The sequence below is a fragment of the Xyrauchen texanus genome, chromosome 4, assembly GCF_025860055.1.
Source record: "Xyrauchen texanus isolate HMW12.3.18 chromosome 4, RBS_HiC_50CHRs, whole genome shotgun sequence".
Classification (NCBI taxonomy): Eukaryota; Metazoa; Chordata; class Actinopteri; order Cypriniformes; family Catostomidae; genus Xyrauchen; species Xyrauchen texanus.
In genome coordinates, this window is record NC_068279.1 from 24,451,913 (window position 1) to 24,468,398 (window position 16,486).

General features: G+C 36.9%; 1 protein-coding gene across 1 annotated transcript in view; it reads left to right on the forward strand.

Moving 5' to 3' along the window:
* LOC127643173 (allograft inflammatory factor 1-like) overlaps positions 1–16,486 on the forward strand; it is a 53,978-nt gene that overhangs the window by 25,875 nt on the left and 11,617 nt on the right. The window contains exons 4-5 of the mRNA XM_052125770.1: positions 2,493–2,534; positions 3,459–3,621. Coding sequence (XP_051981730.1) covers positions 2,493–2,534; positions 3,459–3,621 — 205 coding nt within the window. The remainder of the gene's footprint in view (positions 1–2,492; positions 2,535–3,458; positions 3,622–16,486) is intronic.

Consider the following 16,486-nt stretch of genomic DNA (forward strand, 5'->3'; position numbering starts at 1 on the left):
CGGAATTGTTTCCTTTTAAATTAAAGAATTCCCATACTTTAGAGGAACGAGTGCATGCCGCCTTGCACTTCTGATAGTCTGAGGAGCCACTTTTTTTTTTTTTTTCCCCAACAAAAAAAATATACAAAGATTTGTACATGTATATACACTTCTCAATCAATAGAAGTTAACAAACATAAGAAAATGAAAAAAATTAAAAATAAAAAATAAAAATAGCCAGGGGTAAAATTACAATAATTTATAGTAACACAAAGCTTCATAGGTCTTTCTTGCTTTTTTGTTCTTAATTTGATCTAATGTATTACCATACTGTTTAATCTCTTTTATAAAGTGTTCAAAGCTTGGCTTATCTGAGGAGCCACTCGTGTTGCTACTAGTCGCCGGCGCCGCCATCTTTGTTTTGGGTCCGACAAATCGACGGGCATATTTTGCGTCGACGTATTTTTTTTGCGTCGACGTCATCGTTGTCCCAGCCCTAAAAAAAATATATATTTATTTTTGGTTGACACAACATCCTGTGTTTGTGCAATGAAACAAGTGTGTCCCCCGTCTAATGTATTAAGCGAGCCCCACGATGGTCATTATTGACCAATGCTTTCTTTTCTCTGTAATGAATGCGCATCCACAGAAAAACAAACAATGTGTGTTCTAGAGAGGGCATATATAGTTTGATAGATTATTCTGCTGACAGATGACAGAAATTCCCAGTTCATCTGCACTACACAGTTTCATTTTACCTATGGCCAGGGACAACTATTAAGTACTTTTTTTCCTTTTTATTTTTTTTTTCCATAATTTCAAGTTTAATTTAATTTTATCAACAAAATAGTGTCTAATCAAATGAATTCTTAAAACTTTTAACAAGTAACAAATTGAATTACTTTTCAACATACCATTGCATTTTTATTTTATTTAGAACAGCACTCTTGCTTGTGATAAATTGCTTTATAATTTATAAATATAATTTATTATTAATAGTATTACTATAGCGAATAATACATTTTATTAAACCATTGTAATATACTGTGTTTCTGTTGCAATTTCTTCAGTTACAGGCACGTTTAACTTTTATTTTGAATCGCGCTATTATTTTGACGTAAGCTTTTATTTTGGCATAGTTTTGACGGAAGCCTCACTTCATCAGATGGATGAACAGTTCGCTACATGGCCCAGTGTGATTGTTATTGAGGAAATACTGTGATTTTAATTGCATAAATATAGTCTACATAAACTACATGCTTCACAGTGTGTTAGTGCCCTATTCTATCATCTGTCATACAACACAAATGATTCTCAATGTTTCTAGTGTATGAGCGGTCTTCTATTTTAAAGCATGCGGCTCGAATGCAGACTAAGATTGCAGCCTTTCGCAGTTTAATAATCACACAAGGATATATTAAATTTTTAATTTGATTAATTATGCATTTCAGTGTAAAAGGAATAAACAAGGAGCTCTCAAATAAGCACGAGCATTTGAAAGCAGTCGTGTGTCAGTCAAGACAGCGTACGGGTACCGAATTAAGTCTGTGCTCGGTGCTGCATAAACACTGGTATCGTTGCATCTTTTTTCATTTTAGTACCGAAGTACCAGTGCTTTTGACAAGACTAATTCAGATGATAAATTTGTCAATGTCAATATCACAATATTTAAAATATTATAAAGTTTTATTTTTTAAATCGTTTCAATTGTGATTCAGCGATTTATTTTTTTATAATTTTTTTAGGTCATAATATTCTCAAACATTGTTTTTAATGTGTATTGATGAGAGCAGGCATGCTTTGGATCATTTGTGAGTTACTCTAAGGATTTAGAAGTCCTCAGTTGTTGTGGTTTTAGGTGCTACTTTGTATTAAAATGCTTCATGAATTACTATTAGATTAAAATTTTACAAGCCCTAAACTTAGGAGTGACACGCCAGTAATTTTAGCAGTTGCTAAATTTCCGGGTTAGTAGCTACTTTTAGCTTTGGGCCCTGATTCCTTGTCAAATTTCTGTAGAATTGTATCTTAGTAGTACCGGAAATATGTCTCCGCTTTAATCCGATTTTCTAAAGATATGGCCAGATGTGCAGTCCACCAGTAACATTAGAGCAACAGCAGTTGGATTGCCCACTAGTGACTTGACAGTACAGAGACCAGTGTTGCCGTGTGTGTGAACGGGGCATTCTTTAGGCAGAATGACAATCTGTCACCATTTTCTTTTATGTTTCATGAAAGGAAGTCCGTTACACAGGTTTGGAACAACATGGTGAACCATCCTTTTAAAACAGAGAAGTGTATAATTAAGTTTCCTCTCTTTTGTTGTTTTCCTTAGAACCGCAGCTGTCATGTAACTGACCTCTACATTCTGCCACTGTCAGAGAGTGTGTGTGTGCACGTGTGTGCGCGTGCGCACTGTTTGTGCATGCTATCAGAGGAAGTCTTTCTAAATGTTTGTCATCATTGTTCTTGTTTGACTATTAAAACCATGTTGCTTATTTTTCCCTCCACAGATAAGTATGCTGAATTTGACCTTAACGATCAGGGAGATATTGGTAAGTGTGAGTGCATGTGTATTAACACTGCGATGCGAGTGTTTTTATGGGGAGACTCAAATTAAATATTTGCATTTTTGCACACTTTTAATTGTTAAAGACATTGAATTTGAAATCCACCCTATATCTTTTCTCATTAAATGTTACTGGTCTTACGTTGCATGATTCACCAGTGCATGTTGTTCTAAAGAAAACACTTTTCAGGACCTTTTTAACAAAATGTAATAACTTTCTTTTCCTCTGATATGAAACTTTTATTGTATGCTGACAAAACCAAGGCCTGCAAGTAGAGAAAATAATGTTAACAAATAAAAAAAGTTTCCACGTTCCGATCAAATCCTCATAGACATTTTCACCCTACATTTATATCCTGTTATTTAAGTACAGTTATTTGTCATGCCAAAAAAGCATATTAAAAAGTGAAACCTCACATTATGGGACGTTAATGCATTGTGAATGCCATTTCATGTTTTCTTTTTAATTCTAGCTGCAGTTCATCTCAGGTGGGATGCTCATTTCACATTTAAAAGCTTGTCCATATTAAATGGTGGAAAATAGTGATATAGGCCCTCATTGCTGATTGTAAATCCAAACATTTGAGATTAGTGTTCCACAGATATGATGGGGTACTTGTAAAAAATGTGTGGGGTGGTGTATGATGGCTGTAGTATATGATTGTACTGTGTCGCAGACAAATACACACTGAGGGTAAAATGTTTCAGTAATGTCTTTGTAAAGTAATATGTTGACTAATGAAAATTATGTGGGACAGTAAACAGTGAAAGTTCTATGTAGCTCTACATGTTTTTTCCTAAACAATGTAGTCATATGAACAACATGAAGGTGAGTAAATACTGACTGAATTTAAATTTCCTTTTAAAGGAAAAAAAAATTGTTACGGCTGTATGTGCACTTCCTTTCTAGACATGATGGGTTTGAAGAGAATGATGGAGAAGCTTGGTGTTCCAAAGACTCATTTGGAGATGAAGAAAATGATCTCAGAGGTGACTGGGGGCTGTAGCGACACCATCAACTACAGGGACTTTGTCAAAATGATGCTTGGCAAGAGATCAGCTGTCCTCAAACTGTAAGTGTGTGTGCACGCGTGCGCATGTTTGAACATATTTCTGTGACGCGTTTAAACACGTTTCTGTGATACTGCATGGAAGTTCTCTTTCCTACTTGTTTTTAATGTTGGCGAATTCTCTGGCTGATTCGTGCTTTGGCTCAGTCTGGCTATTTTTAGAGGTGTGTGTGTGTGTGTGTGTGTGTGTGTGTGTGTGTGTGTGTGTGTGTGTGTGTGTGTGTGTGTGTGTGTTGATGTTATGTAATAAGATTTTCCAGTGATGTTGGGTGCTTCCATCCCCTAATTATGGCTGTCAATGACACAAAAAATTATCTTTTCCAAGTTGGCATGGGTACCACTGAACTCCTCCCTAGTGTTTGTGGAGAGGATAAACAAACCCAAATATATTCAGTTCATGTCAAATTTTATGATTCTTTGAAACCATTTTAAGCACAAGGTTTTCACAATTTTTCATATAAGGCTTTTGAGGAGACTCACAGTTAGGTATTCTCTAGTATGATTTGAAAATGACAGTTCACCGCTTAGTGGTTGGCCAGCCATTGTAGTTATACTGCGTGTATACGGAGTACATGCTGTAAATACCCAGAGTACCTCTTGTGGTGGGGGGCAAAGGCAGAAAATTGGTGAATGTGGGAAGTTTTTCATAGTTTACTGTAAATGGTACAGTTTGAAAAACACAGAGGAAGCATGTCTGTCTCTGCAATGTGCTGAACTTGCCCATACCCCAACCTGGACTATAACCCTTCTGTGGTTTCTAGGGCCCCATTTACACCTTGCATTAACATGCGTTTCATATCCGGATAGTTTCTGGATATTCTTTAACTGCATTGCATTTACAGCTAGCAGTCAAATGTGTCTCTACTGTGATTGGATAGAGATCTGATCTAAAATTTCCTGCACAAAATGGAAAACACTACGGTCATATTACATCATCATGTGGTACTGAAATGAAAATTCTTCTAGTGAATTTTTTTAATTCAAATGATTTCTAACACTTTAAAAGTTGGGGATTTTCCTTCATTTGATATTTTTTGGTGGCTGCCAAAGCTAAATTTCTGATCACCAAAAACAAATTTAATGATTTTTGTCTCTCATTCAGTGCTTGGGTAAATGTGCTTCATCTGAAGTGCACTAGTGAAAACTGGTTTCATATGTAAAAAAAAAAAGAAAAAAAAAAAGGCAAGAACACACAATGCAGCACTTCAACAACATATGACTGTAGCGCAGCCTCATTACATTATTCACTTCTGCTGTAGTTGTGTCCAGATAACGAAACCGCATGTGCATTTATACCTTTGATTGTGGTCAGAATCCATTCCTGACCACCTCCAAATGTTGATTCAGTGATCCGATCACGATCTGTTCACAATGCGTTTTGAGTGCATTTACACCTGTCAATTTATGTGGTCTAGTTTTATATTAGAAAACCGAAAGAATGGGATGTCTTGTGGGGATATAGCAGCTGCATTGGGTTCACAGTTTGGAACGATACGGGGGTTTTCTGAGAGGAGTGTGCGGAGGTGGTGTGCTGAGCAGGGACTTGTCAGGATCAACTTCTGTCCTGCCGGCCAACTTGAAATCAAAAAGAAAAAGGAAGTAGTTAAAACAGATTAACTGATGTTATGTTCTTTATTGTGATCTGCTGAGCTAGATTTTAGACAAAAGCTCAACTTCTTTACATGAAAATTACATTTAAAACAAAGACTTTATAAAGAAATAAAGATTGTAAGTGCTGTGTATTCATTGTAAACAATCAGAGTTACTGCATTGTTAGTGCAATTTATCTTGTTATGAGCTGAAACCACTTTTACAGTTTCCGCTGTAATAAATGTTATTTTTGTTAGTATACTGCTTCTTTATTGACCACTGCAGGTCACACACACCTTCTGGTGAAATCAATAAGAGACCTAACTGCATCTTTAAAAGGGCTGTAGTTATGGTGAACCACATTTTCGTACAGTGATAACATGTCAAAGTGAGAACCAAACTCAGTTTCAGTCCATTGTTGGGCCTCTTCAGAGGGGAAAGGATCACATCCAAAAATGGATTCCCTTTTCAACGCGGATCCCATTTCCTAACCGTCTATGGTCTCATTGATGTTCAAATGACTTCCGCTCATAGGTGTATCTATGACAACCGCTTACTACTTACTATTTATTTATTTATTTTATTTCTTCACAGCAATTGCAGTTACAAACACATACAAATACATACATAAATAAACTATACATAAAGTACATACATAAATAAACTATACAAAAATAAAGTACATACATAAATAAATCATATCCAGTGGGGTCTGCAAAGTCCAGGAAGGCTAATCAACAAGCAGTCCAATGGGCTATATGCATGGAACGTTAATGACAACTTCCGGAATAATATAAGCCAGCTCAAAAACTTCCGGTGAAACGTCACTTGCTGTAGCGGCATATTAAATTTTATGATAGACAGTGTAAATATAGCCTGTAAGGCGATATCAATCTTTTTTTTTTTTTGCACACAGTTATTCACTTGTTTAAATCGATTACAAAAATAAGTGAACGAAATGAAAAAGACGTTTAAATTTCAGCATTTTGAGTGGACTTCAGCTGGGCACTGTTGCGTCCCTCATTGTTCATCCTCAGCTAAATTCAATTCGGCTATTAGTTTTCAAACTTACCCTCCGGCGACCAACAACGTCCCCCATGGTGCTATAACCTTTGTTTCTCCCCTCTTTGCTGGCTCAGTAAGTGACAAGCAGATCTTTGAAGAGTCAGGAATACTTACATCACTAAAATATCATTAAAATATGTGTATTGAAAATAATATGATATATTTTTAAAATAATTGTTTAAGAAATAAAATAATACAAATGCAAACGTGGCAACAACAAAAAATCCCTTGGTGTCCCCTTCAAAAATTGCTCTTGAGAATCGTTATGTTTATTGTCCCCCCAACATTTTGATGAAATTTTCGCCCCTGGGCTTTCTTAAGGATGGATGACTGTGTGCCCTGTAAAGTGTACAGGCCTGCATTTCTTTCTGGGAGATTTCAGATGCCTGCACACGAGGTCAGGGAGACCCAGACTATTGCATATCTGAGAGTGCATGATGAGCGCCTTATTCAGCCGTTTAAAGGAACACAAATTCTTTGACATGGTTATCCCCTAAATATGTTTGGTAACATTAACCAGCTCTATGTAGTTGCATGCCTTCTGTTAAATTACCAGAGCTTTTTGCTTTAAATTGCTGGGTCTAAATGTATGCATCAAGACCAGTGCGCAGTTCTGTTTAGTATTGATACTATTTTACTGTTGTTAGCTACTGCTTTTGTTCAATGATAAAGAATGGATTTACATCTCTACATCATCATACAGGGATCTGTATTTTCCCTCATTTTCAGTTTCATGCTTTCAGTGAATAAACCTACATTTGTTTGTAACTGCCTTTTTAAAGGGCTCCCCAAAGCATTGTGTATTTTATTGTGGCCATTACAAACAGCATTTAAACAATACTATTTTAGGTACTAATGAGATATAACCTCAAACACTCACATAAATAACATTTATAGGAAAATATGTAATTTAATAAATTAATGATGACATGTTCAACTACATAACATAATTTGTATACATTGTATACTAGAATTCTGTTCTATTAGAATATATTTGTGGCAGATGACAATAGTGAGCACATGAAAACTGTTTGAACTTTTTAAAAAAAACTGATTGAAAGTTAACCATGGAAACAGACAAACCAAAAGCATAGGTAGGTAAAAAAGTAATCAACCTTTTGTTTGATTGTTTTTATGACTCTCCCATCTCTGAATATTCTTTGAATAAACCGTTTAATAAATGCTATTCCCATTGTTGTTGTGGGTGGAGCAGTTTCCCTTGGCATTCCTCGGTAAATCTCATTCACACACAGAACTGACATGTCTGGAAGGTCACAGGTCCGGTCACAGGCCCCGTTGTACAAGTTACTCCTGAAAATATACACAACTGAACAGTTAGACAAGCATGTATGTACTGTTTGTTATTATCATAAATTAATGCTTTTCATGTCAAATTCTACTTCAGTGTTGTGTAGCTCTATGCTACAGAGATGTTGTGTGTGTGTGTGTGTGTGTGTGTGTGTGTGTGTGTGTGTGTGTGTGTGTGCTCTCTCTCTGTATGGACATTCAGTTCAATTAGAGGTTCATCTTAAGTCTAATCAAGACTAGTCTAAAAATACAAAGTACAATTTTACATATCCAGTACATATTTTAATTCATGTAGCAGACATACTGCCCGTTACTACAGATTACCTGATCACTTCAGCCAATCTTCTCTCTTTGGCCTAGCTGACAACACCACCATCTCATTTGTTGGACCAGGCTTAAAGCCCGGTCAAGAAATTTGTACAAGAACTTATTTACTTTGTGTAAAAAATGTTTAGCTCATATGGTCATATTTTCAGAAGGAAGGATGCTGCATGGAGCCTTGAAAGTTGATGCGATTTATGTGACATAACCAGGAAGAAGTGAGACAGATAATGTTGAAAACATCACCTGGGTTCTAGGTTTGTGCCACTGTAGCTCAGACCCTGTGCAGCTGTGAGTAGGGGGACAGCTGTTACTCCCTGCTGGCTGTAATGTGAGGTCTGGTAGAGCAAATCTGCAACATGATTGCATAGTGCAAGCCCTGCCACACATGAGCAATGACAGGTCAACAGCTCAATGGGTTTAGAGTCTTTGAGAACAACCTGTAAAAAAAATAAAAATAAATAATTATCAATTGATACTGTATCTCATGTGTTTTGAGATTCAGGTAAATAATTGGATTGAGAGTGGCTGAGATTACTGAAATACATATTTAATAACAGAACTACATGGAGTCACGGTGTAGCTAATTATGCGTTTTAAACATGCTCACGGTGTACAATGTCAAATGCTGGCAACCTACCTGCCTCTACTCTCTGGGAATTTCTACCTGTGTCCACGATGTCTACTACACAATAAACAGAGTGTACTATGTACTGTTGAGTAAAATACTTTTTGAAACACAGTGTAGGCCCTAGTTGGTGCACGGTTCTGTTGGTGCAACAGTAGGCTGTAGGTCCAAATAGCATTACAGTCACTATCTATTTTTCAGCCTATTTTATACTGGCACATGGAATTCCCAGAAAGCAGAACGTATTAACATTATTGAACCTGCTCTCATTCCCCTACACTCAAGTTGTGTGGTCTCTCTTTTTTCCTCATCGACCTGAAGCAGCTTGCCCTCACAGACACCTCTCCTGCCTTATTCTTGTCAGAAACTGAGGCAACGAATTAAGCAAGGACCACATAGCAAGACAAAATGTTATGCTAGTGCCAAGCCAGGTTATGTCAAGGAGAGTAGCGGGAGACAGATCTATATATCTAAATGCTGCCAACTTAGGTTATATTCTGTTTACCAATGCTAACATTAAGCTATCGTTGGTCTTTCATCTTAACAGTAGCTAACTTACGTTCGATAACGTTCGCTAAGTTAGCTGTCCATAGCTAGCTTAAAGAACGAAATAATTTTAGTGTACTTTTGCTAACTTACCTTCGTAGTCATGGATATAGCTGGATATAATACATCCCTTTTCACGTTTGCTTGATGAAGTCTTTGAATTTGAATGAATCAGGCGGTGTAAATCATCATTTGTGTTGACTCGAGGTAGATCCTGCAGAACATCTTCAGGAATGACAGTTGACCGGAAATGCCTGAGCTGGCTTATCTAAACCAGGAAGTAAACGTGCATATAGCCCATTCATAGCACCACTTACAGTTATAAGTTCCAATTTCATTCAGTCACGTGATGTCACAAGATTTGAATATGTCTGCACAGTCTTCAGAGCTTTACAGTTCTTTGAATATCTTATGGAGTCCAAGTATTCATTGACTTCACTCTCAAACAAAGGAAAGAAGGGTGTAGAGCCCCTGAACTTACATTTATGGATGTGATATTTAGCGAGTAGAAATAAAAGATTAATAATGAAATACTTTCCTTCCTTGTCCGTCTTGAGGTCGAACACACCAAAGAAAACATCTTTAAAGCAAAATGAGAAATCCGTAACGAAAAAGGTTTGGATAAATTCAAGGACATCTGACCAGAATTTTTCTGTGTACGAACATTTCCAAAATAAATGGCAAATATCTTCATCTGACCTTTTACAGAAAGAGCATTCAGATTCAATATCTGGTTTATACCGCTTAAGCACACACTTTACTGGGTAGAATCTGTGAATAAATTTAACTTCTCTCACTTTCCGGGTCACGAAAAAATACCAACGCAGAATTAAGGATTACGACGTATTTTGATTTCCGATTTCCATCTATAAACACATCAAGGACAATCGGATAACGAGATTGTTTTTCGTTTTCCGTTTTTTAATATCAAAACAAAAAACGAATAATGGGTTGTTTTCCGTTTTTTGTTTTCCTATTTACTAATGGTAATTGGGAAACGGGCCGTTTTTCGTTTTTGTTTTTTCCTTTCAAAACGAAAATCCGTTGGCCGCCAAGTACACGGACCGACTAGCCACACCAGAACCGTTTAGTCGATTAAGCTTGCACATTCCTACATGGAGGATCCTTGCACATCCAGATTACATGGAGTTACACATTGTCATTGTTATTAAGTATATTTGGTAAGATTGTGAATGTAAACTTATGGTTGCCTTAGACAGTGACAGTTTTTATAAATTGGTGAGTTTTTTTGCTCTGATTCATTCTTTTAAAATGGGGCTGGATGACTTCAAAGGTTAATGATGGTGTCAGAATGAAGATTATTATTAATCTTATCTCGATAATTATGTATTTGCTCTGAAAAGGCTCAAAAGTTAAATAGATTTAAGAACTATCAATCCATCCAAACAGCCATTGCAGCCAAATTGATTAAATATTTTACAGGTATTCAAAAATCTATAAAAAAAATTAAAAAGGCATGTTAACCCAGTTTTTCACTTAATGAACACAAGGGAGAATGAGATTTAATAATTTTCATTGATATGCACTTTTGTGTTTATCATTTATATATACAATGATATGTAGTAGCTTAATAAAAAAATAAAATAAAAAAAATATACCTTTTATTTTTACTCAAACATTTTTGTGAATGTACAAGGCGTGCAAAAACAGGGTTTCCGCGGGGCATTAAAAAGCATTAAATGTTATTCCTACAGGCATTAAACATTTTGAAAAAATTATATTACCAATGTATTTTGAATATAGCCTTCACAATTAATAACTTTGATTTGCTATCGCAAAATATTTACATTGGTGTGATAAACACGCGGATCCAGTTTGGTAATTTCCTCCGGCCGGTGCAAAACTGACGTAGCGCTGGATGTTTGGACCGCGGCGGGATGGGACCTGGAAGAGTTAGAACAGAGAACGTAAATTTAGTAAAGTTGCAAAGAAATGGGTAAGTGCAAATTCCAGCAAAAGTGGCTAGAATACAAAGAATTTAGGACATGGTTGACTACATGGTTTGTCAACATGGAGCCGTATGCAGTCCGACCACAAATCGGCTGTAAAAGGCAATTAACTATCTCAAGTTACTTCGCCGTGTAAAGTAACATCTTCAGCAACTAGTACTACCACCACAACTGCTGCTGAAGTGACTACTGCTTCCTGCGGAGCCACTATCGAAGGAAAATCGATCGAACTTTGACCAGCGTTTGGTTCGAATGCGACGCTGCGTGCAGAGGTGCAGCACCACTCATACGCATCAAATGAAGGCGTTTCTGAGTTGTTCCAGGGAATGTTTCCTGATTCGCAAATAGCCAAAGCATTCACATGTGGAAAGGACAAAACCAGCTACATTTTAAAATGTGGACTTGCCCCATACTTCAAAAATAAACTGAGATCTGCGATTAACAATGCAGGACAATTGTGAACTACTGGCTTCTGTAGCCTCAGCCAGAACCATATACAGGATCTACCTTGATGAAGAGAGGAGGAAGAAAGAGGGTGCCATGCGTGGACTTAAGAGAAAAGCTTTGGAAGATGAGCTGGAAGAACTGAAAAAGAAAAGGGAGGTGTTGATGTAGATGTGCGCCAGCCTTCAGAATGATGTCGCTCAACTAGCTGAGCAGGCCAAAAACAAATCTAACACACTCTTGGCTCAAATGATTACAAAATCTAATACTATGGGGAGATACAAGGACAAATGCAATGAACTGAAAAATGTTGAGTCAGAGTTGGAACTAAAAGTGAGCGAACTAATGCAATGGATTAATTCTCTTATTTACACAAAATTAAAACAGTAATTTATATAGCACTTGAATTTTGCATACATTAATTTCCAGCCTTAAAGTTCAGAGTTTTTCCTTCACTGTCCAGACTGATAGAATTTGGGGTTATAGTTGAAGGAGGTTACATGGATTCGATGGCGGTACAATTTACACAAACCAAAACACGATGGCTTTTTTTCCAGTCATGGACTGATTTTTCAGTATGCCTATAGCATTCAATATCTAGTTGATTGGTACTGTTAAATTAAATTTGACATCTCTGCAAATACATTTTTATATTTTAAGCTGTCTCTTGAGCCATTTCTAATTCAGTTCAGAGTGATACAGTTTATTTCAATTATGTAGATTGTCTCAAATATCCAAGATTATCATCATTGCATCATTGTCTGATTGAATGGTTATAATTGGGACAACAAAAAATGTGTGTGTGTATGTACGTGGTTATTCATGGGTCATGTACAAAAAAAGGCATTCAAAAGCATTAAATTAGATTTGATGATACACTCAAAAAAATGATTCATTGGATGAACTCAATTAAGTTGTGGGCAGGATTTCCATCCAATAAATATATGTAGTCCCAACTCAAACTGAGTACATCCATTCAACAGAATGTAAATCAGTTAGCCTAACTCATTTGTATCAAATAGATGCAAAAGAATATAAACGAGTGAGGCTAACTTATTTTTATCAAATACTTACAACAGTATGTAATTGAGTTAGCCTAACTAACTTTTACCAAATACAGCTGAAATAAAATAATTACATTAACTAAATGAAATTGATTTACATTTGTCCAACTCAAACTTGCATAATTATTGGAAAGGAAATAATTATCATCAATTAAATATATAAATCATTTTTCATTTGATCCATTAACATACACATGAGACAAACCTGTTTTTTAAAAAAAAAATTTATTGAAATACATTTACATTTGAACTTCATTTACTTAGAGTCCCTCCACTCAATGTTTTTCTTCCTGTTGGATGTTTGAGTTTCACCGTGCTGAATGATGTAAAATAGAATGAACTTGACTGATCCCCAGGTGAAATTCAAGTATTATCACAGCTCACGAAACAGAGCTGCGATAATGTGTGAACTTCCCCCGTGGGGATCACTGAAGTGCCATCTGTTCTACATTATTCTACACAGTGAAAATCAAACATGTATGTGCAGAGTTGGAAACATGAAATGCTGTTTTCACACATCAGCTGAAAGTGGGAATTGTCTCCGAACTCAGTGAAAATCCAGTTTTAACGGGCATGCTTACTGGCATGATTTGTGATATCACAACTAATTTGTAATTTAAGTCTGATCCAATATTCAATTAATATTAATGCGATGTAGAAAGTTGAAGCTGTAAAGTGCACATACACTGAACATGGGGGTGTAGGAGACATCTTGTGTCCAGCAGGAAACTTTAGAAGTGTTCATATTCATAAATTCTGGAAATTCTAATGAGGTAGGAATAAATTCCCCTTTTAAGGATTTACATGTGAAAAGTATACTTTTTCTGCGTAAAAAACAAACAAACAACATAAGTGAGAAAATATTGTTCCAAGCAAATTTGCATGCATCCTAATACATGTCTGGAGAGCATATTTCAATAAAAATATCAAGACATTAACTTTTTTACTAGATAAAACACAAGTATATTAACTTGAATGAACAGTATACTGGTAAACAATGAATGCCCAGCTATCCTAAACATCAACAATAAAGACACTATAGCTGGATAGAATGCACTGCAAAAACCAATAGGCTATGGCAAATTCCACACTACTGTACGTTTACAGTAAAAAGAGCCTTGGTGGTTGGTGTGTTGTTGTAGGTGGTAACAAAAACAAGTATTGTGGACCACGGTTAAGACTAGCAAAATAAAAAAATAAACAGCAAGGAAGACATTTTAAAATAACTTAACGTAAATGTCACTTGGAACATAAAAAAATAAAAAAGACTTCTGGCTATTTGCAATCAAAGAAATATACAGTGCCTTGATCTGTTTTTAGATCAATTTCAATCCATCTCGAGTCATGAAGTCAAATAAGTATAAGTGGCACTGAGGTAGAGTCAAGAAATTATGATTGTGAGGTGAAATGGGCAAACTTTATGGGTGTAAACACTTGTCCACTCCCAAGTAATCTCAGTCTTAAACCCTCCATCAAAGGAGATTGTCACATGGTTTTGTCCTATTATGCAAACAGCTTGATTTTCAGCTGTTGTAATTTGGCCACTAACAATCCAAGAAAAATACAGCGCATTGAGCTGTTTTTAGATCAATTTTAATACCTCTCGACAGTCATGAAGTCAAATAAGTAGAGAGGAATGGTACGGAGGAGGTAGAGTCAAGAAATTATGATGGAGGTGAAATGGGCAAATTTTCTGGATGTAAACACTTGTCCAATCCCAAGTAATCTCAGTCTTAAACCCTCCATCAACGGTTTTGTCCTCTTATGCAAACAGCTTGGTTTTCAACTGTTGTATCTTTGCATTCAGCTTGTGCCCATCCAAATTCATTATGATCTTCTGGAAAAACTCGAAGGTGTATTTGAGGTTGTCTGGAAAACTCAGATCAAGGGCATAAATGAGCCCAAAAAGCATTACGAAGCCCATGATGACACTGCCCAAGTTGCTCAGGACTTTGATGCCTTCAATCACAACTCAAACGTCCTCAGGCTCCTGATCCCCATCACTTCGGATCACATAAATCCCCATGACTGTGGTTGCTAGGTCCCTTTCTGCATCCTCGGTCGCCGGTGCCTGAACACCACAAACACAGAAAACACAGCAAGTGTTTAATAAAGATGGACAGAGAAATAAGGGGACATAAAGTGATGCAGGGCTCCACAGGTGATGGCGACAGACACAAAAATACATCTAGAAAAGCATTTGTCCATTATCAACAGCACAACTTCATCCCCCAGGCCAACAGAACTCTAAACAACCTCCCCACTCATAAAAGCGCAGACACACTCACACACCCCCCTAAACTCAAAAACATGTATGATCACTTGTCTACACCAGTACATAAGAACACCTCTGTGGGGCTCTGTCAATATAAATAGTGTGTAATGGGAGAAGAGGGAGTAACAGTTCAACACTACATGACAAACATATTGTGATGAATTTACCAGATATTCTTTGAAGAAGGTGTCTGGATCTTCATTGAGGTAGATGATGAGGCATCTCAGGATACACTCCCTCTTGGTGTTGATGTTGTCACGCTGAAGCAGGGGTGAAAAATGAGACACGATTTAGCCAAATGTGGTTGTTATGGTGACACAGGAAAGGAGCAGGTTGTCTAATTAAGATCAGAGGGTAATTTCAGTCTGAACAGGATGCCTAACCCCTAAATGCCCCCAACAAGCAAGTTGGTAGTTTTCTTGCATGTTTTACATTGGTGTGTGAGTGGATGAACCAAATAAAAAAAAAACATAATATTTGGATGAAAGCACTATACTAGTAGGCCATTTATAAAGTGTTTAAATAAGCAACTATGGACAATAAAACCTTACAATAACCACCCCAATACATGCAAAGGGATGTTAGATGCATTTCGACTAACCGAATCTGTGATAGACAGGACTTCCTTAATCCTCTGCCCCTTCACTCCTCCTTTGCTCTTAAATATCTGCATCAGCTTGTTTGAGAAGTGGTCCAGCTGTGACATGAAGTTTGACTGCAGTGGCTTGGTGGTGATCCTCATAAACTCTGCATTTACCTGAAAAATAAACAAAATGCAGCCATTAAAATGTGTTAATTACCACCATTGTGGCTCTATGGGGAGCTTAGTGTTTGATTTTACATAGTACAGTCTGCATGTGCGGGTGTGATAGAAGAAGAAAACAAAACGAGCACCAGCAGCGTGTTGTGCCGAGTTGTGCATGGCTGTGTGCACCTTGCAGGATGTTCCAATCATTTATCACCATTGATGAACCACAAAGATTATTAAATCATTTTTAAACAGAAGCCTAGTTAGAATAGACCCGTGAGGAACCGTGACATGCACATAATTGTCAGCAGACATGCACAACTCGGCACAAGACTGGTGAATGGCAGGTGAGCAGAGAGAAAATGGTTAAAAATAATCCTCAGTTCAGCTGTAAATGTATAGTGTACAGTGACAAGTGAATAGAGACTGCAGCTCTGCAGCTTCTCAAGATTATACACACACGATTCGATGATCAATCGAGTATAGGCCAGATTTGACAATTCTGATTCGACTATGTAAACCTTTTGCACTAGTAAATACAATTGTGCAGAAAATTTCAACTCATACATACATACATGTACACATTTACTTACTTCACTCTGCTGGAATAAGGCAGGCCATCTGTTTACGAAATCTTCTATCAGGGGCCTCTGCTCCACAATCTCTAGTCGTCTGTGGGAGAAGGTTTTTCCCATTTTTTTCTTTTATCACCACTTCATTGTCACGCTTTTTCAGCTCTGACAATAAAGCAATTCTCTCATTCTCCAAGCTTTCTGTGGTCTCGCCTTTTGGGTGCAGAGGAATATAGTTAACTTCAGCCTTTCTAGGCTTCTTGATGTTGGCTGCAGCTTTGCCTTGACCCTCTCGTTTGTGTTTCAAAGAGTTCAAACGGATTTCGGGATGTCCAAG